Raw genomic sequence first — 24,008 nt, 5'->3', positions numbered from 1 at the left:
ATATATATATATATATATATATATATATATATATATATATATATATATATATATATATATATATATATATATATATATATATATATATATATATATACAGCAATTATTCGCAGTACGCGATACTCGATATACGCGAATTCGCAGTACGCATCTTTTTGCATTTTGCATTAAATTGGTGCAAAAGATACACCTTGTTTTACAACAAAAAAACTTTAATGCAAAGCTCTGTGGCGATATTTTTCAACCCTCGAACTGGTAGTGTAAACTATTTTTCCATACAAATCCGCTATACGCGAATACTCGAGATACGCTATTGCGCTCGGTCCCGTACGATAGCGTATATCGGATAAAGACTATATACATATATATATATATATATATATATATATATATATATATATATATATATATATATATATATATATATATATATATATATATATATATATATATATATAGATAGATATATATATATATCTCCATACATATTGTATTTATATAACTATATTATTATAGATATTTGTATGTATATTTATATTCCGATATATTTTATGTTTTTTATATGTTTTTTCCAAAACTGATGAAAATATATTTCATTGGAAATTGATCACAAAACATTTTCAAAATGTTTCATACCTCTAAGTTCAATTCACTTCAATCATTTAAAGCAAAATTTAAAGCAAAACGTTACATTGAAACCAACATTCGTTCCAAATCCGCAGCGCAAAACCTCGCGGATTTCTCTCCATACAAACGGGAACGTTCGACCCCGGCAGGTAGAACTCATTCTTTCACGCGCTTCTTACAGGCTCTCAATGGTACGTTATTTTAAAACTGAGCGCGAAGTGAGCGCCTTCTGACAACCGCGGCGAACGGATCTCGTCGTTCGAAGCCCATAGTCGCCCCGATAATGTCAGTCGTATCCACGCAAACAATGAGACCCCAAATTTTGAGTGATTCAGGCCGAGGGGTATGAGGAAGCTTGAGGAAGCAAGGAGAAACGCGCTGGGATGAGAGTTCGCATTCTGTTTTACACGCGCGCTTCACTAACACCAATACAAATACCGTGCTTTGATCAGCCGTCTGTGAATGTGTGTGTCTTCTTTCAGCGAGCTCAACTTGGAGCTGCTCGTCACATCGTGTTGTCTCGCTTACACTACAGCATCGAACCATCGTTCTGTATGTCCCCCCTCCTACGCGTACAAAACCACCAGTACAGCGCGACGCTTTGCCGGAGATGGTTGTGCGTGTTTTGTTCTAAGTCCCGCGCGCAGTGTTTGTGCGTTGATGCGCATTTCGTTCAAAGTCTCGTGCGCCGGTGTGTTTTGGTAAAGCGTGCAGTGAATAAGCAGTGTGCACAGACGCACATGCAGTGCGTGGATCGACAGGTAAGAATTTGCTGAACAGAGTCAACGCAGATTGTCGACAAGTTTCCCGCAGCCTGGCTCGACCCGGTATGACGTCATTCGTGAGTATGAAGGATTCTAAATGTGTACTTTAGTGTGTATTTTATGTTTCAATAAAGTGTTTAATGTAACCAAAAATGACCGTGTTTGTGTTTGTTGTTAGAATAAGTGCGTATTTGAGATCGTGGCAATGAATGAAAGAAAACGAGAAACGAAAGAAACAAATATCTTTGGATGTGTTGGTAGCATGATTGGAAAGAACACATCACATTGAGAGCTGCAGAGCGCACCGTGCGTTACGGGTGGGGTGAGGGGGAGGGTGAAATGTTATGACAACTGCGTTTGTTTACGTTGGCGAAACCCCACAACTTCTATTGATCGTGCGAATTTATAGGGTTCTGCGACAAAGGTCGACGGAGGGATACAGTGCACTCCATTTTGCAACGACGGTTGTGATGGCGGTGGGGAGAAAAGGGATAAATAGCCCCGAAATACGCGCCCTCGCTCTCTTGGTACGCCACAACACCAGAAGAAAAGAATAAAGACTAAATTTGTGATTTTTCTTCCCAGTAAATATCTACATTTTCTCCTTATTCTTTTGGTATTTCGCAACATTTCACAAATTTACTTTCACTGTACGGGATTTCACTCGGTTATTCGTTAACTACACTAGCGTATGTGAATCTTCACCAAAGTGTTACGCAGAAATCGCACTGAATACACTTATAAATCTCTTCGTTGAGAGTCTAGTGATACACCGTGCGGTTGAAAAAAGTGTCGTGTAACGATCCCGTGGTCGTCGAAATCGTAAAAAATATACGCGCGTGGAACAACCGTGTATAAGTCTCACCGTTGGGAGCAGCACAAATTCGCGAGTGACCCTTTTCGACAGGCAGTGAAAACCCGTGGTTGCGGAAAATGGATGCACGAGCAGAACAGGACGCAAGCTGTGAAGTGGTAGAGCCACAGCAGCAGCTAGGCGAAATGTCCGAAATTTCCAAGGCGCTTGAGCGTCGTGGAAGATGCGGCAAAAGATGAGGTAGCCTCCCAATCCGCGAGTTTATCCCACGGCATGGAGGTTAAGAAGAAGCGCCTCGAAATCCTAAGGAGGAAATTTGAGGTGGAAAAGGCTCAGAAGGAGCTGGAGCTCCAGCTCTGCGAACTGGAGCTGGAAGAAGAGATTTCTGACCACCACAGTCGGATAAGCGAATACGCAGAAAAGACGGAGATCTGGATGCGAGAAACAGATCACATAGGAGCCACTGCTACTGCTTATCGCGATGGCGGCGACCGCTTGAGTTGTTCAACACCAACTCCGGTTGGAATCGGACCGACAACGGTAGGTGCAACGCGGGTAACAGCAGCAGCAGTCGCATCACAACGGAGTGATGGCGCGATGGCGAAAGCGGATCGAGGTCATCAACCCTCAACTCCGACGTCGGCTAGCGTCCCTCCGGATTACGACCGGACCATGGCGGTAGAACAAGCCGCTGCAATGGAACGTGAGTATGCGCAGTGGAGACGTGCGGTAGAGGACTCCATTAAGGTGCACCGCACCAAATATTTTGGCCGGTCATGTGGGGCTGGAGCAGTGGCGATGACGGCACCATGTAGTGCCAACTCCACGGTTAAGCAACTACCCTTTATACAGAGCGCATTTGTCGATGCATCCTTGACGCCAAGCCAAAAGGCGGCGCGGGAAAATACCCCCAAGGAGCTTCCTATATTTTCCGGGACGGTAGAGCAATGGCCGTTATTCATAACAGCGTATGACCGATCCACGGCGGCGTGCGGTTTCACCGATGAGGAGAACCTGATTCGCCTCCAACGAGCACTTAAGGGACCGGCATTGGAGTCCGTGGACCATCTCCTATTGCTACCTGACGGTTTGGCGGATGTTTTAGACATCCTACGGTCGGAGTATGGCCGGCCAGATCTTATAGTGGACAGTTTAGTGGAAAAAGTTAGAAGGCTGCCACCAGTTAGATCGGAGCGGCTAGAGTCACTGGCAATCTTCGGGAAGGCGGTGCGCAAAATGTGTGCAACAATAAAAGCTTCCGGACTAAAAGAGTACGATTGTAATGTGACACTGCTGAAAGAACTTGTTGCAAAACTACCAGCAGAAAGACGCCTAGAGTGGGCACGTCACTAGGTGAAATTACCAAGAAAGTCCGTCGTAGAGTTTGGAAAGTGGTTCACAGAGATAGCGATTGCCGCGAGCACGGAAGTAAACCCTTTCGAAAGGAATCTCCACGTTGAACAATCACGATCACAGCCAGCTCGAAAACCACCAAAACAACCATCACTTGAATGTTCACGTCACCAGGACATGTAAACTTTGTCACGACTCGTGCCGCACACTGACTGATTGTGCCAGGTTTTGTGAACTCACGGTACGAGAACGCCGTGCGTATGTAAACAAACATGGCATGTGTAGCACCTGTCTCGGAACACACAGGGGTGCATGTTTCGTGAGGACACGTTGCCGAAGAGAGAGCTGCCAGGAAAACCATCATACACTACTTCACTGTGAAGATGAAACACCAAGATCGGGCAATAGCACGCAACACTCGGTAAACACTCACTTCATCACTAACACTAACACGCTTTTCCGATATGTTCCCATAATAGTGCACGGCGAGAAAGGCACGGTAAAGACCTTCGCGTTCCTTGATGAAGGTTCATCGGCGACATTTGTTGATCGTGAGCTGATAGACGAGCTGGGTATGGACGGTAAATTGCACCCAGTCAGTTTGAAGTGGACTGATAACACGACCCGCGACGAAGTCAGCTCTTTAAAGTTATCTCTGCGAGTATCGGGTTTAAGCAAAGGTGCTTCGATATACAACCTGCCAACGGTGCATACCCTGAAAAAACTCGAACTTCCAGCGCAGACACTGTCGGTTCAAAAGTTGAGCGAGGAGTATCCGCACCTCAAAGGGCTTAAAATCTCGTCCTACAGCGGAATAGTGCCGCGCATCATTATCGGCATGGATAATGTTTACCTAGGGAAGCCGTCGCGATGCATCGAGGGTGACATACATGAACCGATCGCGGTTAAGACCAGGCTAGGATGGACGGTGTTTGGTCCTTGTTTCTCAAACGCCCTTGTTGCAAGCAAGGACCGTCATAGCGGCATCTGTAAACGTAAAGGAAATAAGGTCACGGATAATTCTATACAGAAATACTTCCCGTGCGATACGAAAGGAATCGAAACAAAACGGGAACAAGGTGTCCGTCCGCACTTCGCAACACTGCAGCAAATTTGCCCCAGCCCAACATTGTTCCGGAGGGACAATGAACTACAGCTTTCTTGCAACCGCGAGACAAGCGCGGTGATACTTAAACGAGATGGAAAAGCAAATGGTGGTAAGAAACTGGTAAGGGGTTGGATTTCTGGCGGTTGGAATTGTGCAAGCTATGCACTTTCTTACACAGTAATATTAATCCGCGGGTTGCTAGAGCTGTTTGGAGCGCTTTCCCGTTTCTTTAAAGATCCATTGCAGGTCCGTTTACTATTTCCGTCACTTCACGACAACGTCGACAACAGCAAACTGGCGGAAAACCGAAATGATTCGTCGCTGGTAGTGTGGTTTTCCCCGGACGATCTAAAAGTGAAGGTGGGAACGATATGGACCAGATGGATAAAAAGCACCACGCTCCTGTACAGCCGTATACGTATACAATACCTGCCAGAACAGTGGAGCGAGACAGGAGTAGCGAGAGAGGGAACTGTATCGGCGCGGCCGACGGAACTAAAACCCGAGTTGACTGTATTAAGCAGTCTAGTCGCAATCTGGCGATCAGATTACGCCCCAACATTTGGTATTTCGCGCGAGGGTGTAACTCATTCCTCCAAGAGTAACTGCTAACGGGGGACGGTACTCAAATCACTCATAAAAAACAACCATTTTGCCGGACGGGACTGCTAACGGAGGACGGTACTCAAATCACTCAAAAAATACACTCATTTTGCCGGACGGGATATGGCAGTATTTTGAGAGAGAATTGAGTGTTTCGTGAGATCTGAGTGCTTTACGAGAGCGTTTTGTGAGTTCTGCACGCTCTTTGAATTAATTCATTCACGTGTCCTTGTCACACCTATGCAATTTAAACCGATCGACACGTGTAAAAAAATTATCGAAATGCGAGAGCCATTAGGCAAGAAAAGGAAACAAAAAACTCGATCGAAATGCGATCGAAGTGCGACCGAAAAAAGTTCGAGCTTACACTTCTCAACTGTTTCATTCTACACTTGCGCACCTCCTCTCCCCCTCTTCGCTACCCTGCTTCTTTGCCCTGCTGCTCTACACATACCATTGCGCTTATCAATTCTATTGCTCAAAGCTACAGCCACCGTATATTCTATTGCCCACAGCCAATCTCATTCTGCACATCAACGACCGGGCACGCGTGTACGATACATTGAACCAACCGAGCGATATTGCTAGTGCTAGTAAAGTTTGTTAGTGGTTATTTGATAAAGAGTGGTAAGTATTTATTTACATTTATTTTATGTTATATATATATATACACATATGTTCGCTGTGTGTCGAACGATTGATCGTTGCGGAATTGAACTGCTCTCCGTTTGGTATCTTTGATGCCGCCGATCCGATTCGACCATTTGACCGCGACAGCGTGGCTCGGTTAGAATTCTATTATAAATCTAATATCATAGTCTAATATACTTTACAGACTAATGTCGTTCGCAACTAATATGGAGCCTCAAGGAAAAAAATCAATGGGCTCTGTCGGATGTGTTGCTCCTGCCAGGTCTGGGACATCTTACAATTCCAAAAATTATTGCCACCACAACCTTCACCGCCACTACCACCACCATCACCACCTGCAACACCGCCACCACTGCACAAACCACCACCACCACCGCCACAGCCACCAGTACCAACACGGAGAACGCTGCACCTCCAGGCAAAAATCCTTTTGTTCCTGCTTCTGTAGTTGGTACAGGTGTAGCGCTGGACGAGCCTCACTCCGCCCCGTATGATCCCATGGCTGCTCGCATTTCATCGGTGATCGGTCGGTTGTTGGGGAAGCGGAGCCGTAACTCGTATGAAGAGCTCGAGGAAACACTCGACACACCCGTTGCTTCTCCCGCACCGATCACAACTCCCACACCCATCGTTACACCAATACCGGTCGTCACTACTGATCCCGTCTTCTCTCCCGCTCCAGCTGCTGGTACTTTGATGAGCTGTCGTAGGCGCGGTAACAGCCTGAAGCGCAAAGCTTTAGGACCGCTCGATGCCGTTCCTGCAACTACCGCTGCTAACCAGGCTGTCGTTCCCGTTGTGGACCCGGTTGTCGTTTCAGCTGACGAATCCGTCCCATCTCCGTAGTGGAGAAATTGTTGACGGAATTCGCGATCGTCCGGTCTAAGCTGGATCGATTGGACGAATCCGTCGAGGGGATACGGGGGGAGCAAAAGAAGCATCATGCTGAAATATCAAGCAAAATTTCGGCCATCGCCAAGTCGGTGCACCTGGTCCGAAGTGCAGGTGGGGCAGATCAAAAAATCGTTCTGCGTTGGCCAAGATGGCTATGCTCCTCCTCTCCGAGGGCTTTACACTTACGCCCGTCACAACGGAGGATGAGCTAAATGCTTTAGAGCAGAAGCTGGGCGATGCTGAGTGTATGCGGGATAGCTTAGCTTGGCTGCAGGCTAAGGTGTTCGACTCCGAGACACAAAAAACCCTAGACGAAGCAAGGAATTTTTGCCTCGCTACAGCTGGAGCGGGAGCAATGCAAAAGTTGCTAAAAAATATATAGCAACATTTTGCAGCTTTTTAAGAAGATTGCGAGCACCAATTAAGTTATAATAGCTCTCGGATTTGCTCGAGATTATTTCGGGAAAAAATTGCGGTACGCGTATCAACTCGTGCCAAAAAAACCGAACCCTGTAGAGGATGGTGACGGTGGGTACAATTTAAATATAATTTAGCTTATATTGATTTAGTCTAGTTTAGTATTGATTAGATAGCTATAGGTGACCAATTAAGCTTAGTAAGTTGAGGTTTGTATAGCAAAGGTAAGCATCGTTTAGCATAATTTGTTATTTAAGCAGAATTGAACAATTAAAACACGTAAAAAACTTGTTTGATTTCATAACGAATCAATATGTACATGGATTTATTTATTCGTTTATTTTTTATATTTATCAATATGATAGCATAACACGGAAACAACATTCATAAAAATAGAAACACTTTTTTCGTTATTATCTTTCATAAACTAAATACTTTACACGCAATCAAATGAAATGCGAGTGGCACGTTATGATAGGCTACGCTTTGCTTATTTGCTAGTCAACAAAAAAAAAAAGATGTACTATTAATTGTCAGAGCATTTTGATTAATTTTGCGGTGTAGTTCCTTTGTTGCAAATAATTATCTCTGTTGATGAAATTTGATGCAAAGTGTAATATGCCGCTTTGCTTCTAATTAAAAATGATACTTAACGAAAAGCTAGTCGATAAAATTAGCGCGTTTCTTTCCTCAAATCAGACGAAAAAACGAATTTCGGCTTAGTTATTTTTAGTTTGTTTATTTGCCGTTAGAAAGGTATGTGTTAATGGCACAAACATAAAATCGCCCCCTTTGGCGGTTTCTACAGCAGCAAGCCTGCACAAGATTGAGCTGTTTAGCGTGTATTGACCAGAATCAACGTCTTTAAGACTTCCCGAAATATTAAAACATGCTCGGAAGGGCAAGGCTGGCTAAAAGCAGAATATTTTTGTTTCAGGGCATGCCCTTCAACGATTAGCTGCGAGCCCTTTTGTGTTGCGGTGTGGTACATAACGATGGTGCCATCATTTGTCCTGTACCACTGATCGCAAAAATTGGTTCGCAGCAATCTCCTTGTCTTTAACCTTTTGGGTGGAACATCCTGCTGCAGTTGCTGGATTGCATTCTTTAGCAACCTCGATTTGCTCTCGCTCACTGTTCGTTCACTGTTTTGACGGTCGTTTATTTTAGCAGGAATGAACAAAAAATGAACTCAGTTTAACCAAAATGAACTTTAAACGACTGTTAAAATGTGTTCATTTATTCGCGATGCCGGCTAATATCCCTGCAAACATGAAGCCATACCTCTGTACCACAGACTTCCTCCGCCGATGGACGTTACCGCTGCTTCCGTCGATTTCGACACCGGTGTGTGCAGCAACGTCCGGGGATCGCGTGGCAATTTGCAACCGCAACCGCACGGTGCTGCCTAATGTGGGCAAGTAAAAGGGCCAAAGCTCTATGAGTTTGGCCGGTATGTAGTGCCCACAGTCTCTAGCCATCCGCAAACGACGCTTCGCCGAACGGACGATCTTGCAGCTCGGTACCTCGTGCGGCACCAGCAGCACCGCTGCTGTATCCCATCCCTCCTTCGGCCTCACTATCGTTCATCGATGATGGAAGTTTTTCTGTACAGCAAAAAAATAGACACAACGAACGTCAAGTTATTGATAAAGAATGAATTAAAATCATCTCCACTTACCGGACACTTCCATATGTTTGAAGCCTTCGTCGCTTACCAATGGCAAAGCATCAACAGACACGTGACTATCTAAAATAGCCAAAAGAAATTCATTAACAACACTTAGCACGACTTGGAACACTTTCGATCAATCCTTTTTTTGCTCTTTTTGCATTACACTTACCCATTGTTGTGGATTGCGGAAGGCTAGCACGTGCACATTCCTCCTCCCATTCCTGCAAGCGCCGCTTCTGCAAACGATCACGTGCATGGTACACCATACCACTTCGCTTATCACGACGTGTTGCCATTATCACAGCACTTGCTTAATTTTCGCACAAATTGATTGAAAATTTCACGGGATTAGTAAGAACGGATTGTGCACTCTATGATGATCAAATTGCGTTAGAAGCTTCGATTACAATTTCTAGGCGCCAAACGCGATCGAATCAGACAACATCCACATGATAGAAAAGGACAACACGACATGCACATGAAAGGGAACACAGTTTGACAGGCGCTCATAGGACCGAATATACACGCAAGTGTGTTCGGTACCGGCCCTAACCGAGAGAGTACACTCCACTCAAATCACGATTGGCAGCGAGCTACACGCGCGTAAAAGGGAACGATATAAAAGCGAAAGCGAGAAAGGATTAGTTCATGAGCGCCCGTGAGTTGCATGTATGGCGAAAGCCAGAGAATTGAGTGATTTTTCGATCGCATTGCGCTGCAGGAAGATGCGAGAGCGCGAGATGCGAACGCACAAAATGCGAGCACAAGAGATGCGTGCCGTACGCACCTGTATTGTCGCTTAAAACTCTCAAACGAGTAACACACGGACAATCACATACACTACACACACTTAACACAGTACACTACGCACTGTACACTTACTACGCACAGCAAGCACAGATCGCTTCACGTTCAACTAAGCGTGCGTAAATCTTCGTGTGTGTATGGTGGGGTCAGTGGCTTGACTCTGGCCGTAATCATCCACCTTGAGCGCATATCGAGAACGTTTGATTCGCATCGTGGTTGGCGGCAGAATGAGAAGAACAGTTTATAAAATTTATAAAAAAAATAAATCATAACTACGAGATTCCAAGCAGGAAAACATTATCTAATGCGTTACTTCTGTCGATGTATCAAGCAACGCTACTAACCGTTAGAGAAAAATTAAAATTAGCCAAAGCCATTGCTTTAACAACACACGCGTGGACTAATGTTAACATGATAAGCTTTTGTGCGGTGACATCACATTTTATTAATGAAAATGGAAAATTAGATTCCTATCTTTTAGAATGCTCCCAGTTTTTTGAAGATCATACTGGCCATAATATACAATCTTGGATAAATGAAGTGATGGAAAATTTTGACATTCAAGAAAAGGTTGTTGCTATTGTCACCTGTGCTGCAAAATGTCATGACTATCACGAGATTTTCACCAACGAAAACAATCAACATATCCGTGGTAGCTTGATGTTCATTGTTGATAGTCAATAAAAGTGCTTCATGACATGCTGAACACGACATGTGAATTCTTGAGTCCAACGCGATACTCTGACTGACAAGCTAAGCTTACTGCCCGCATAAGCATAATCATGACTATTGCTGGCTGTGTACTGTGCTGCCAAATATCACTGTTTCAGTCACCAACGTTCATGACTGAAACGAACATCAAATCAGCTCACGTACACAAGTGCGATGATCAGACGCAAGATGAACATAGTCGTTGTGACGTGTGACCAGATTGGTGACATTGCAGCAACCACCTCTTGGTGGGTCACTTCGACGTGACTTTGTTTATCTGTGATCAATTTCGAAATGTCACTGATTCTATCACGAGCACTCGTGATTGAAATGAAATTCATTTCGGTTCACGTACACATGTGCGATGATCAGAAGTAAGACGCACATGGTCGTTGTGACGTCTGATCTGATTGATGATATTTTGGTAACCAACTCCTGGTCAATCAGTTTGTCGTGATTTTTTGGTATTTTATTATCGCGATAGACTTAGAATATACGTGGCGCGGGCGAGTGGTGTAGCTCAGTTTACCCAGTCAACCTGCTTGTTTTTTGTTAAAAAAAAAACATAAAAAACTAGTTGAATTGTGCTCAATTGTAAACCTCGAATTTTACTAATTTGAACTAAACGTTGAACTTATAAAAGGCACAAAATCGGAAGGCAGAAGAATTAACAGAAGGCTGAAGGTGTTGTCAGTACAACGATCCGTAAACGAATAATCTTTATTTTTGACATTCGGATTATCGCACAGTTGTCGCGGTGATGGTCATATTCCGATCCGGCACTATGGTCTAATTAGGGGTCAAATCTCCAGGGTACTACAGCTCGGCCATCCTAACCAACAAATTGACCTCAATTTATGTGTAAATATTAGTAATTCAAATTTCGTTAACGGTTTCATACGGCTCACTCCATTTCTTCAACTTGTTTGATTCTAATATGCCATCATATGGCATCTGAGTTATTGGACAGCCCTCAATGTCCCTAATGACATAGCGATCGTTAGGCAATACCTTATGGACTATGTACGGACCTTTATATTTAGGAATCAACTTCTTATTCTGCTGAGTGTTGCTATCAATGTTCCGCATTACTACATAATCTCCAACTTCATATTTAGCTGCTGGTTTATGATTTTTACGAAAATATGCCTCATTGGTAAGCTGAGATTTAATTATATTTGCCGATGCTTCAGCCCGAATGTCGCTTAAATAATTTAGTGTACTTCCACGACGCTCGTCTAAAAACTCCGTTAGTTCATCAATTAAATGACCTCGTTGTTCAATACCAAACAGGAGAACTGAGGGTGAAAACTTCGTACTGGCGTGCTTTGAATTATTCAACGCATATTCAGCATCCAGTAAATGCAAATTCCAATCATCGTGATCATAAGAGTCCGAAAGTTTGCTGAGTATGGGTCGAAGTACGCGGTTAACCCTTTCGACTTGTCCGTTTGCTTGTGGTGAACCAGTAGCGTTGAGTACATGCTGTACCTCATTTGATCTAAGGAAATTTTCGAACTGGTTGGACGTGAAGCAGGTACCTCGGTCACTAATTATCCGTTTGGGTCGGCTGTAATAGGAAATGTATTGTTTGAGAGCATTGCATACTTCCTGACTTCCAGTGGAACGAGTCGCGTATAGCTTAGTAAATTTCGTAAATGCGTCTATCACAACTAATATATACTTCTTTTTGGATTTCGTAAGAGGTAGTGGTCCCAGGTGATCAATGTGAAGTGTGTCAAAAGGTTGGGGAGCTTTCGGTATACTGTGGATGTTCTGATTATTAGTTCTAGTGGGAGCTGAATATATGATACATTTCAAACAATTCTTAATGAAAGACTCAACTCTATTCCGCATAGAAGGAAACCAATAATGACAGCTAATTTTTGAAATTGTTTTGTCAACCGATAAGTGACCTATTTTCTCATGTGTGTGGCGGATGATATTATCTACCATCTCGCGGGGGACATAAAACTGAAGCTCTTTTGAGGGTGACTCATGATATACGAAACCATCTTGCAAAACATATCCAGGTAAATTTTCCAGTTCTAGTTGGGACCTAATGCTTTCAATAGTAGGATCACGAGATTGGGCTAGCTGTAGTTGGAAGTCAATATCAAGTTCACTTATAGCACCAATTGCTTCAGTCCGGCTCAGAGCATCCACGTGGGCCATAGAGGAACCTGAGCGATGCTGAATAGTATAGTCATAATTCTCGAGGAATAGGGACCACCGGGCAATCTTCGCAGAAGTGTTACGATTTTTCAGCGTTTGTACAAGAGAATTGCAATCCGTGATTATCTTTAAGGGTAATCCATGGACGTACGAGTGGAACCTTTTCAACGCATATATTACGGATAGAGTTTCCAACTCGTAGCTATGAAGTTTTGATTCTTCTTTAGAGGTGGTTTTAGAAAAATATGCTATTGGGTGAAGTTTCCCATCATTCTGTTTTTGGAATAAGACTGCACCGAAACCGAATGAGCTCGCGTCGCAATGCAGCTCCGTCTCATATTTGGGATTAAATATAGCCAAGACAGGAGACTGGACAAGTTTTTGACGAAGGGTTTGAAATGCTTGGATGCAGGAATTATCAAAATCAAATGGCACATCTTTCTGAAGAAGATTTGTAAGAGGTTTAGCTATATGAGAAAATGATGGAACGAACCTACGGAAGTAAGAAAAGAGCCCTAAACATCTTCTTAACTGTTTGACATTAGTAGGCATAGGAAAGTTATATATTGATGTAAGGTGTTTTCCACTAGGTCGTATACCAGAGGCACAGGCTTCGTATCCAAGATATTCCAAATTAGTGTGGGCAAATTTGCATTTATCAATGCGCAGTTCAAGTCCATTTTGTTTAAGTTTCTCGAGAACAGAACTCAACGTCTCAAGATGAGAGTGAAAGTCATTAGAAGCTATTATGATGTCGTCCAAGTAGACAACTAATTTCTCGGAATCTATAAATTCGCGTAATATTGAATTTATGAATCTCTGAAATTCAGCGGGGGCATTTTTAAGCCCAAAAGGCATCGTTAAATATTCATATTGCCCATCAGGTGTTACGAAGGAGGTGTACTTAATTGAGCTTTCATCCATCTTTACCTGATGGAAACCGCTTTTTAAATCAAGCAAACTAAATACACTTTTACCACTCAGGTGTTCGAGGCATGTCTCAATTAACGGTAATGGAAAATTATCCCTTACTGTTATTTTATTCAGGGGCCTGTAATCGACGCACATACGCACTTCACCACTTTTTTTCTAACTAGCACAAGGGGAGAAGCGTATGGGGAATTACTTGGTTGAATGACTTTATCATTTAACAATTGATTTACTATCTGTCGCACTTGATTCCTCTCCCCATAGGAAAGTCTACGTGGCTTTGCATAAATAGGGGTATCATGAACGAGATTAATTTTCATGGAATACTGAGGATATTCTATATTCTCAATAGGATAGTTAGTGTAGCAATGATCAAATGCGGACAAAATGGCAGCAGACTCTTTAGGCGAAAGTTGCTTCCCGATATCTAATTCAAGGGGGCTGTCAAATATCTCCGACACACAAATGTGGCTAAAAGGATCACCTACATCAAGGGACTTAACAGGTTTTGGTATCTTTTCGAAATCTGAATTACCCTCCGGTTCGCGAGCATAATGTGCGGGAATCATACTTGGATAGTGTGTAAGAAAGATTCTAAATTTTCCTAAAAGGTCACGACCTATTATGAATGGCCAAGGCATACTTCTAGCAGGTAAAATGATAAGCGAGTGTGTCACACTAATATTACGAATTATGATCCTGCACTCCACTCGACCTAACGTCGTGAGCATAGTATTTCCTAATCCTCGGTACCCAGAAGGGGTAGGTTGATGCGGAAAGTTACCTGGTACTACATTGTCTGCTATTAGACTTACAGGGCTGCCTGTATCAAAAAGAGATCGTAAAAACGTTTGTTCGCTCCATGTATGTTGGATATTGAAACTAACACATACCGTTTCAATTTCGCTAAGCAGTATTTGGTCCGCAGTTTCCTCATCGAATCCATGGGAACCCAGATGGTGCACCGCAGCAGTCGTAACGGGCTGGAAGTTTCGGCACTCTCGATGTGTATGTCCCATTTGGTGGCATTTAAAACAGGATCCCTTGGGGCGGCGTGGCATTGGGCAAGCGCTTTGATAATGGCCGAATTGAGAACAGTTAAAGCATCTGGCCGGTTCATTATTGTTGTTCTGCGCCCATTGACGCGAGGGGCCAGTGCTGCGGGGTGGAGCTGGGGGTTTAGTGCGTAACGGTGCTGGTGTAGGAGTCACGCCACGAGTTTGACGAAAAGTTTCGTATTTTTTCAGCAGGGTTTTAAGGTGCTCGAGCGATTTTGCAGCGAAACGTATGGATGACGTATTAATAGGATCATCAATTCCGTCAATTATAATATTGACCAAGTCTTCCTCTGGAATGACGGTGCCCGCTATTTGCTGCATTTCCAACACATACCTTGTGATGCTTTCATGTTGCGAGAGATGTCGTGCCCTTAGTTTTTTAAACACTTCTTCTAGTGAAGTTTTTGATGTGAAAGTACTAATAAGGTCAGCTTTCAGTGTCTCATAGGTGCATGCACCTGAGGTTTTAGCAAAAATGGCGGCGGTGTCGGTGAGCAGGCGGCGCATACAGAAAAATTTCAGCTGGTCGTTTAGTGTGTACAAGCTACATACTTGTTCAAATTCTCGAAACCAGTGCTCCACCCCTACTCCTCCTCTTTCACCACTAAATTTTCCTATGAAGTCTTCAAAGTTGGGTACATACACTGGCAGCACTGTAGGTAGCGGCAAAGGGAGCGGTGGTGACGATGTTAAAGATGGCGGCACTGGCTGCGCTGTAGGTAAAGGCAGCGGTGGTGGTGATGATGATGATGGTAGCGAAGTCGAAGCGATGTTAGATGACTTCAGCATAGCGATTTTCTGACGAAGTTCGAGCACTTGCAGCTCCTTCTGCAGTGTTTCTAATTCCGTCTCTAACCCGCCAGAATTAGCTGTCTTGACAATTTCTTGCTCGTCATTCATTTGCTTTATCGCCAAATCCCCAGTATCAACACTTTCATGCGTTACTTCGGGCGCAAGCTTTTGTTCGGCTACAACGTGACTTCTAGGAAATAGCTCCTCGTACAACATGCGGATTTGAGCAATCGTAGCGGTTGGAGGCACCGGCACTTTCGCGTTCTCCAGCGCACACAACATATCTTTTTTAGACGGCATGGCACAATCCCACTTCTGAGATGTAAACCTCGAATTTTACTAATTTGAACTAAACGTTGAACTTATAAAAGGCACAAAATCGGAAGGCAGAAGAATTAACAGAAGGCTGAAGGTGTTGTCAGTACAACGATCCGTAAACGAATAATCTTTATTTTTGACATTCGGATTATCGCACAGTTGTCGCGGTGATGGTCATATTCCGATCCGGCACTATGGTCTAATTAGGGGTCAAATCTCCAGGGTACTACACAATTTTATTTTTATTTTAGTTTGGCATTAATCTGGCTGGAACAAACTGGATAATTTGATTCTATTTGGTGCAGCAGAATTATTGCGCTAGGCAAGTAGCTCTGTTTGCAAAATTGGGCTACTTTCTGTCACGCGCGACGCTGCCGCCCTATGTCTTTTTGAACGGTAACCGAAAGACATCACTATGGAATAGTTTGGATTATTTCGTCAAAATTTATTATTGTTCAATAGCATTTTCTCTACACAATTTGATACATTATGTATGCCTGTGATTGTATTAACTGTTGGTTTTTACAATAACGAAATAATATGATCCAGTTTATACAAAAGTTGAAATTTATAAAAAATATAAATTTGACATTAATTAAGTCGAAATTTTGACGAGTAGATTTTAATCCTGTCCCATCGTTGAAACGGTAGCATCCTTTTGATGTAGTCGAACACTTCGCTGTTATCATTCATGTGGATTGGAAGTCCGTTATTGCGTGCCAAATTTTACTCTAAATTAAAAAAAAAAAAAAACAAAATGGAAGCCTCGGGAAGTGGTAGTGGACAGCCGAAGCGGAAAACGTATGCGTCTACTGCTTGGAAGTTATTGAAGCAGGTTGAAGATCGACTTGTGTGCAACATTGTGATTGTATTAACGCGAGAAACTTATATGTTTGAAGGTGAATTCCGCTGTACGTTATAACAGGCATGTACTAGGAGTGAATGCCCAATACGAGCTGGACGGTATAATGGTGTGTCGTACCTTGGGTAAGTAAGTCGATTAACAAAAAATGTGCATATATATATATATATATATATATATATATATATATATATATATATATATATATATATATATATATATATATATATATATATATATATATATATATATATATATATATATATATATATATATATATATATATATATATATATATATATATATATGCACATTTTTTGTTAATCGACTTACTTACCCAAGGTACGACACACCATTATACCGTCCAGCTCGTATTGGGCATTCACTCCTAGTACATGCCTGTTATAACGTACAGCGGAATTCACCTTCAAACATATAAGTTTCTCGCGTTAATACAATCACAATGTTGCACACAAGTCGATCTTCAACCTGCTTCAATAACTTCCAAGCAGTAGACGCATACGTTTTCCGCTTCGGCTGTCCACTACCACTTCCCGAGGCTTCCATTTTGTTTTTTTTTTTTTTAATTTAGAGTAAAATTTGGCACGCAATAACGGACTTCCAATCCACATGAATGATAACAGCGAAGTGTTCGACTACATCAAAAGGATGCTACCGTTTCAACGATGGGACAGAATTAAAATCTACTCGTCAAAATTTCGACTTAATTAATGTCAAATTTATATTTTTTATAAATTTCAACTTTTGTATAAACTGGATCATATTATTTCGTTATTGTAAAAACCAACAGTTAATACAATCACAGGCATACATAATGTATCAAATTGTGTAGAGAAAATGCTATTGAACAATAATAAATTTTGACGAAATAATCCAAACTATTCCATAGTGATGTCTTTCGGTTACCGTTCAAAAAGACATAGGGCGGCAGCGTCGCGCGTGACAGAAAGTAGCCCAATTTTGCAAACAGAGCTACTTGCCTAGCGCAATAATTCTGCTGCACCAAATAGAATCAAATTATCCAGTTTGTTCCAGCCAGATTAATGCCAAACTAAAATAAAAATAAAATTTTGTAGTACCCTGGAGATTTGACCCCTAATTAGACCATAGTGCCGGATCGGAATATGACCATCACCGCGACAACTGTGCGATAATCCGAATGTCAAAAATAAAGATTATTCGTTTACGGATCGTTGTACTGACAACACCTTCAACCTTCTGTTAATTCTTCTGCCTTCCGATTTTGTGCCTTTTATAAGTTCAACGTTTAGTTCAAATTAGTAAAATTCGAGGTTTACATCTCAGAAGTGGGATTGTGCCATGCCGTCTAAAAAAGATATGTTGTGTGCGCTGGAGAACGCGAAAGTGCCGGTGCCTCCAACCGCTACGATTGCTCAAATCCGCATGTTGTACGAGGAGCTATTTCCTAGAAGTCACGTTGTAGCCGAACAAAAGCTTGCGCCCGAAGTAACGCATGAAAGTGTTGATACTGGGGATTTGGCGATAAAGCAAATGAATGACGAGCAAGAAATTGTCAAGACAGCTAATTCTGGCGGGTTAGAGACGGAATTAGAAACACTGCAGAAGGAGCTGCAAGTGCTCGAACTTCGTCAGAAAATCGCTATGCTGAAGTCATCTAACATCGCTTCGACTTCGCTACCATCATCATCATCACCACCACCGCTGCCTTTACCTACAGCGCAGCCAGTGCCGCCATCTTTAACATCGTCACCACCGCTCCCTTTGCCGCTACCTACAGTGCTGCCAGTGTATGTACCCAACTTTGAAGACTTCATAGGAAAATTTAGTGGTGAAAGAGGAGGAGTAGGGGTGGAGCACTGGTTTCGAGAATTTGAACAAGTATGTAGCTTGTACACACTAAACGACCAGCTGAAATTTTTCTGTATGCGCCGCCTGCTCACCGACACCGCCGCCATTTTTGCTAAAACCTCAGGCGCATGCACCTATGAGACACTGAAAGCTGACCTTATTAGTACTTTCACATCAAAAACTTCACTAGAAGAAGTGTTTAAAAAACTAAGGGCACGACATCTCTCGCAACATGAAAGCATCACAAGGTATGTGTTGGAAATGCAGCAAATAGCGGGCACCGTCATTCCAGAGGAAGACTTGGTCAATATTATAATTGACGGAATTGATGATCCTATTAATACGTCATCCATACGTTTCGCTGCAAAATCGCTCGAGCACCTTAAAACCCTGCTGAAAAAATACGAAACTTTTCGTCAAACTCGTGGCGTGACTCCTACACCAGCACCGTTACGCACTAAACCCCCAGCTCCACCCCGCAGCACTGGCCCCTCGCGTCAATGGGCGCAGAACAACAATAATGAACCGGCCAGATGCTTTAACTGTTCTCAATTCGGCCATTATCAAAGCGCTTGCCCAATGCCACGCCGCCCCAAGGGATCCTGTTTTAAATGCCACCAAATGGGACATACACATCGAGAGTGCCGAAACTTCCAGCCCGTTACGACTGCTGCGGTGCACCATCTGGGTTCCCATGGATTCGATGAGGAAACTGCGGACCAAATACTGCTTAGCGAAATTGAAACGGTATGTGTTAGTTTCAATATCCAACATACATGGAGCGAACAAACGTTTTTACGATCTCTTTTTGATACAGGCAGCCCTGTAAGTCTAATAGCAGACAATGTAGTACCAGGTAACTTTCCGCATCAACCTACCCCTTCTGGGTACCGAGGATTAGGAAATACTATGCTCACGACGTTAGGTCGAGTGGAGTGCAGGATCATAATTCGTAATATTAGTGTGACACACTCGCTTATCATTTTACCTGCTAGAAGTATGCCTTGGCCATTCATAATAGGTCGTGACCTTTTAGGAAAATTTAGAATCTTTCTTACACACTATCCAAGTATGATTCCCGCACATTATGCTCGCGAACCGGAGGGTAATTCAGATTTCGAAAAGATACCAAAACCTGTTAAGTCCCTTGATGTAGGTGATCCTTTTAGCCACATTTGTGTGTCGGAGATATTTGACAGCCCCCTTGAATTAGATATCGGGAAGCAACTTTCGCCTAAAGAGTCTGCTGCCATTTTGTCCGCATTTGATCATTGCTACACTAACTATCCTATTGAGAATATAGAATATCCTCAGTATTCCATGAAAATTAATCTCGTTCATGATACCCCTATTTATGCAAAGCCACGTAGACTTTCCTATGGGGAGAGGAATCAAGTGCGACAGATAGTAAATCAATTGTTAAATGATAAAGTCATTCAACCAAGTAATTCCCCATACGCTTCTCCCCTTGTGCTAGTTAGAAAAAAAGTGGTGAAGTGCGTATGTGCGTCGATTACAGGCCCCTGAATAAAATAACAGTAAGGGATAATTTTCCATTACCGTTAATTGAGACATGCCTCGAACACCTGAGTGGTAAAAGTGTATTTAGTTTGCTTGATTTAAAAAGCGGTTTCCATCAGGTAAAGATGGATGAAAGCTCAATTAAGTACACCTCCTTCGTAACACCTGATGGGCAATATGAATATTTAACGATGCCTTTTGGGCTTAAAAATGCCCCCGCTGAATTTCAGAGATTCATAAATTCAATATTACGCGAATTTATAGATTCCGAGAAATTAGTTGTCTACTTGGACGACATCATAATAGCTTCTAATGACTTTCACTCTCATCTTGAGACGTTGAGTTCTGTTCTCGAGAAACTTAAACAAAATGGACTTGAACTGCGCATTGATAAATGCAAATTTGCCCACACTAATTTGGAATATCTTGGATACGAAGCCTGTGCCTCTGGTATACGACCTAGTGGAAAACACCTTACATCAATATATAACTTTCCTATGCCTACTAATGTCAAACAGTTAAGAAGATGTTTAGGGCTCTTTTCTTACTTCCGTAGGTTCGTTCCATCATTTTCTCATATAGCTAAACCTCTTACAAATCTTCTTCAGAAAGATGTGCCATTTGATTTTGATAATTCCTGCATCCAAGCATTTCAAACCCTTCGTCAAAAACTTGTCCAGTCTCCTGTCTTGGCTATATTTAATCCCAAATATGAGACGGAGCTGCATTGCGACGCGAGCTCATTCGGTTTCGGTGCAGTCTTATTCCAAAAACAGAATGATGGGAAACTTCACCCAATAGCATATTTTTCTAAAACCACCTCTAAAGAAGAATCAAAACTTCATAGCTACGAGTTGGAAACTCTATCCGTAATATATGCGTTGAAAAGGTTCCACTCGTACGTCCATGGATTACCCTTAAAGATAATCACGGATTGCAATTCTCTTGTACAAACGCTGAAAAATCGTAACACTTCTGCGAAGATTGCCCGGTGGTCCCTATTCCTCGAGAATTATGACTATACTATTCAGCATCGCTCAGGTTCCTCTATGGCCCACGTGGATGCTCTGAGCCGGACTGAAGCAATTGGTGCTATAAGTGAACTTGATATTGACTTCCAACTACAGCTAGCCCAATCTCGTGATCCTACTATTGAAAGCATTAGGTCCCAACTAGAACTGGAAAATTTACCTGGATATGTTTTGCAAGATGGTTTCGTATATCATGAGTCACCCTCAAAAGAGCTTCAGTTTTATGTCCCCCGCGAGATGGTAGATAATATCATCCGCCACACACATGAGAAAATAGGTCACTTATCGGTTGACAAAACAATTTCAAAAATTAGCTGTCATTATTGGTTTCCTTCTATGCGGAATAGAGTTGAGTCTTTCATTAAGAATTGTTTGAAATGTATCATATATTCAGCTCCCACTAGAACTAATAATCAGAACATCCACAGTATACCGAAAGCTCCCCAACCTTTTGACACACTTCACATTGATCACCTGGGACCACTACCTCTTACGAAATCCAAAAAGAAGTATATATTAGTTGTGATAGACGCATTTACGAAATTTACTAAGCTATACGCGACTCGTTCCACTGGAAGTCAGGAAGTATGCAATGCTCTCAAACAATACATTTCCTATTACAGCCGACCCAAACGGATAATTAGTGACCGAGGTACCTGCTTCACGTCCAACCAGTTCGAAAATTTCCTTAGATCAAATGAGGTACAGCATGTACTCAACGCTACTGGTTCACCACAAGCAAACGGACAAGTCGAAAGGGTTAACCGCGTACTTCGACCCATACTCAGCAAACTTTCGGACTCTTATGATCACGATGATTGGAATTTGCATTTACTGGATGCTGAATATGCGTTGAATAATTCAAAGCACGCCAGTACGAAGTTTTCACCCTCAGTTCTCCTGTTTGGTATTGAACAACGAGGTCATTTAATTGATGAACTAACGGAGTTTTTAGACGAGCGTCGTGGAAGTACACTAAATGATTTAAGCGACATTCGGGCTGAAGCATCGGCAAATATAATTAAATCTCAGCTTACCAATGAGGCATATTTTCGTAAAAATCATAAACCAGCAGCTAAATATGAAGTTGGAGATTATGTAGTAATGCGGAACATTGATAGCAACACTCAGCAGAATAAGAAGTTGATTCCTAAATATAAAGGTCCGTACATAGTCCATATATATATATATATATATATATATATATATATATATATATATATATATATATATATATATATATATATATATATATATATATATATATATATATATATATATATATATATATATATATGCACATTTTTTGTTAATCGACTTACTTACCCAAGGTACGACACACCATTATACCGTCCAGCTCGTATTGGGCATTCACTCCTAGTACATGCCTGTTATAACGTACAGCGGAATTCACCTTCAAACATATAAGTTTCTCGCGTTAATACAATCACAATGTTGCACACAAGTCGATCTTCAACCTGCTTCAATAACTTCCAAGCAGTAGACGCATACGTTTTCCGCTTCGGCTGTCCACTACCACTTCCCGAGGCTTCCATTTTGTTTTTTTTTTTTTTTTTAATTTAGAGTAAAATTTGGCACGCAATAACGGACTTCCAATCCACATGAATGATAACAGCGAAGTGTTCGACTACATCAAAAGGATGCTACCGTTTCAACGATGGGACAGGATTAAAATCTACTCGTCAAAATTTCGACTTAATTAATGTCAAATTTATATTTTTTATAAATTTCAACTTTTGTATAAACTGGATCATATTATTTCGTTATTGTAAAAACCAACAGTTAATACAATCACAGGCATACATAATGTATCAAATTGTGCAGAGAAAATGCTATTGAACAATAATAAATTTTGACGAAATAATCCAAACTATTCCATAGTGATGTCTTTCGGTTACCGTTCAAAAAGACATAGGGCGGCAGCGTCGCGCGTGACAGAAAGTAGCCCAATTTTGCAAACAGAGCTACTTGCCTAGCGCAATAATTCTGCTACACCAAATAGAATCAAATTATCCAGTTGGTTCCAGCCAGATTAATGCCAAACTAAAATAAAAATAAAATTGAGCACAATTCAACTCGTTTTTTATGTTTTTATTTTAACAAAAAACAAGCAGGTTGACTGGGTAAACTGAGCTACACCACTCGCCCGCGCCACGTATATTCTAAGTCTATCGCGATAATAAAATACCAAAAAATCACGACAAACTGATTGACCAGGAGTTGGTTACCAAAATATCATCAATCAGATCAGACGTCACAACGACCATGTGCGTCTTACTTATGATCATCGCACATGTGTACGTGAACCGAAATGAATTTCATTTCAATCACGAGTGCTCGTGATAGAATCAGTGACATTTCGAAATTGATCACAGATAAACAAAGTCACGTCAAAGTGACCGACCAAGAGGTGGTTGCTGCAATGTCACCAATCTGGTCACACGTCACAACGACTATGTTCATCTTGCGTCTGATCATCGCACTTGTGTACGTGAGCTGATTTGAGGTTCGTTTCAGTCATGAGCGTTGGTGACTGAAACAGTGATATTTTACAGTGCTGCTCCTGGTCCAGAAAATTTCATAACAGTGATTGACTAAAAGTTTATTCCCAAATTGTCATCAATCGTATCACTCGTTACAACCACTTGAGAATTTCACCTGTGATAATCGCAATTGAGTACGTGAGGCAGCGGTCAGAACTTCGCCGCATGCGATTTTGCCGCAAGCTTTTGTATGGGATTTGACGTTAATGACAGCACTTGCGAATCTGCCGCATGCGGCGATGCGGCAAAATCAAATGATTTTGATTTTGCCGCATCGCCGCATGCGATTTTATTTCAGATGTCAAATGCCTAAAATCATATCAATGAATGATTATCTTTATAAAGAAACAACAAAATATCATTATAATACCTTGAAAAGCTAGAAAATTGAGAAAACTCTTTTCTTGCCGCATGCGGCAAAATCGCATGCGGCGAAGTTCTGACCATTACCTGACGCTGTCAAGGTTTTTGATTCACTCAGT

At 42.0% G+C, this 24,008-nt stretch overlaps 2 protein-coding genes and 1 long non-coding RNA gene across 3 annotated transcripts; 1 reads left to right on the top strand and 2 right to left on the bottom strand.

Annotated features, from left to right (window-relative positions):
- Nucleotides 1–3,877: 3,877 nt before the first annotated feature.
- LOC133391549 (uncharacterized) lies at nt 3,878–5,169 on the bottom strand. Its single transcript, XR_009765041.1, has 3 exons — nt 5,096–5,169; nt 4,841–5,014; nt 3,878–4,747 (listed from the first exon to the last, which is right to left on the bottom strand). It is a non-coding gene; the product is annotated as an uncharacterized LOC133391549 (long non-coding RNA).
- Nucleotides 5,170–11,109: 5,940 nt separating this feature from the next.
- Nucleotides 11,110–15,661, bottom strand: LOC133395119 (uncharacterized). Its single transcript, XM_061663819.1, has 2 exons — nt 14,423–15,661; nt 11,110–11,994 (listed from the first exon to the last, which is right to left on the bottom strand). The coding sequence occupies exons 1-2, from the start codon at nt 15,659–15,661 to the stop codon at nt 11,974–11,976; spliced, it is 1,260 nt and encodes a 419-aa protein (XP_061519803.1). The 3' UTR covers nt 11,110–11,973.
- A 1,985-nt stretch (nt 15,662–17,646) lies between these two features.
- On the top strand, nt 17,647–22,135 carry LOC133391638 (uncharacterized). Its single transcript, XM_061647011.1, has 2 exons — nt 17,647–19,157; nt 21,586–22,135. The coding sequence occupies exons 1-2, from the start codon at nt 17,901–17,903 to the stop codon at nt 21,604–21,606; spliced, it is 1,278 nt and encodes a 425-aa protein (XP_061502995.1). The 5' UTR covers nt 17,647–17,900; the 3' UTR covers nt 21,607–22,135.
- Nucleotides 22,136–24,008: the final 1,873 nt, after the last annotated feature.

Source organism: Anopheles gambiae, chromosome 2 (assembly GCF_943734735.2).
Source record: "Anopheles gambiae chromosome 2, idAnoGambNW_F1_1, whole genome shotgun sequence".
Taxonomy (NCBI): Eukaryota; Metazoa; Arthropoda; class Insecta; order Diptera; family Culicidae; genus Anopheles; species Anopheles gambiae.
Note: the sequence above shows the minus strand (reverse complement) of the source record. Positions and strands in the feature narration are given on the sequence as shown.

Excerpts from the sequence above, each read along its gene's own strand:
- LOC133395119 (XM_061663819.1), bottom strand. The coding sequence starts at position 15,661 with ATGTTGTGTGCGCTGGAGAACGCGAAAGTGCCGGTGCCTCCAACCGCT. Across the intron at positions 11,995-14,422 it reads TGCTTAGCGAAATTGAAACG|CCGACCCAAACGGATAATTA; the intron begins GTATGTGTTAGT and ends TTCCTATTACAG.
- LOC133391638 (XM_061647011.1), top strand. The coding sequence starts at position 17,901 with ATGCCGTCTAAAAAAGATATGTTGTGTGCGCTGGAGAACGCGAAAGTG. Across the intron at positions 19,158-21,585 it reads TGCTTAGCGAAATTGAAACG|CCGACCCAAACGGATAATTA; the intron begins GTATGTGTTAGT and ends TTCCTATTACAG.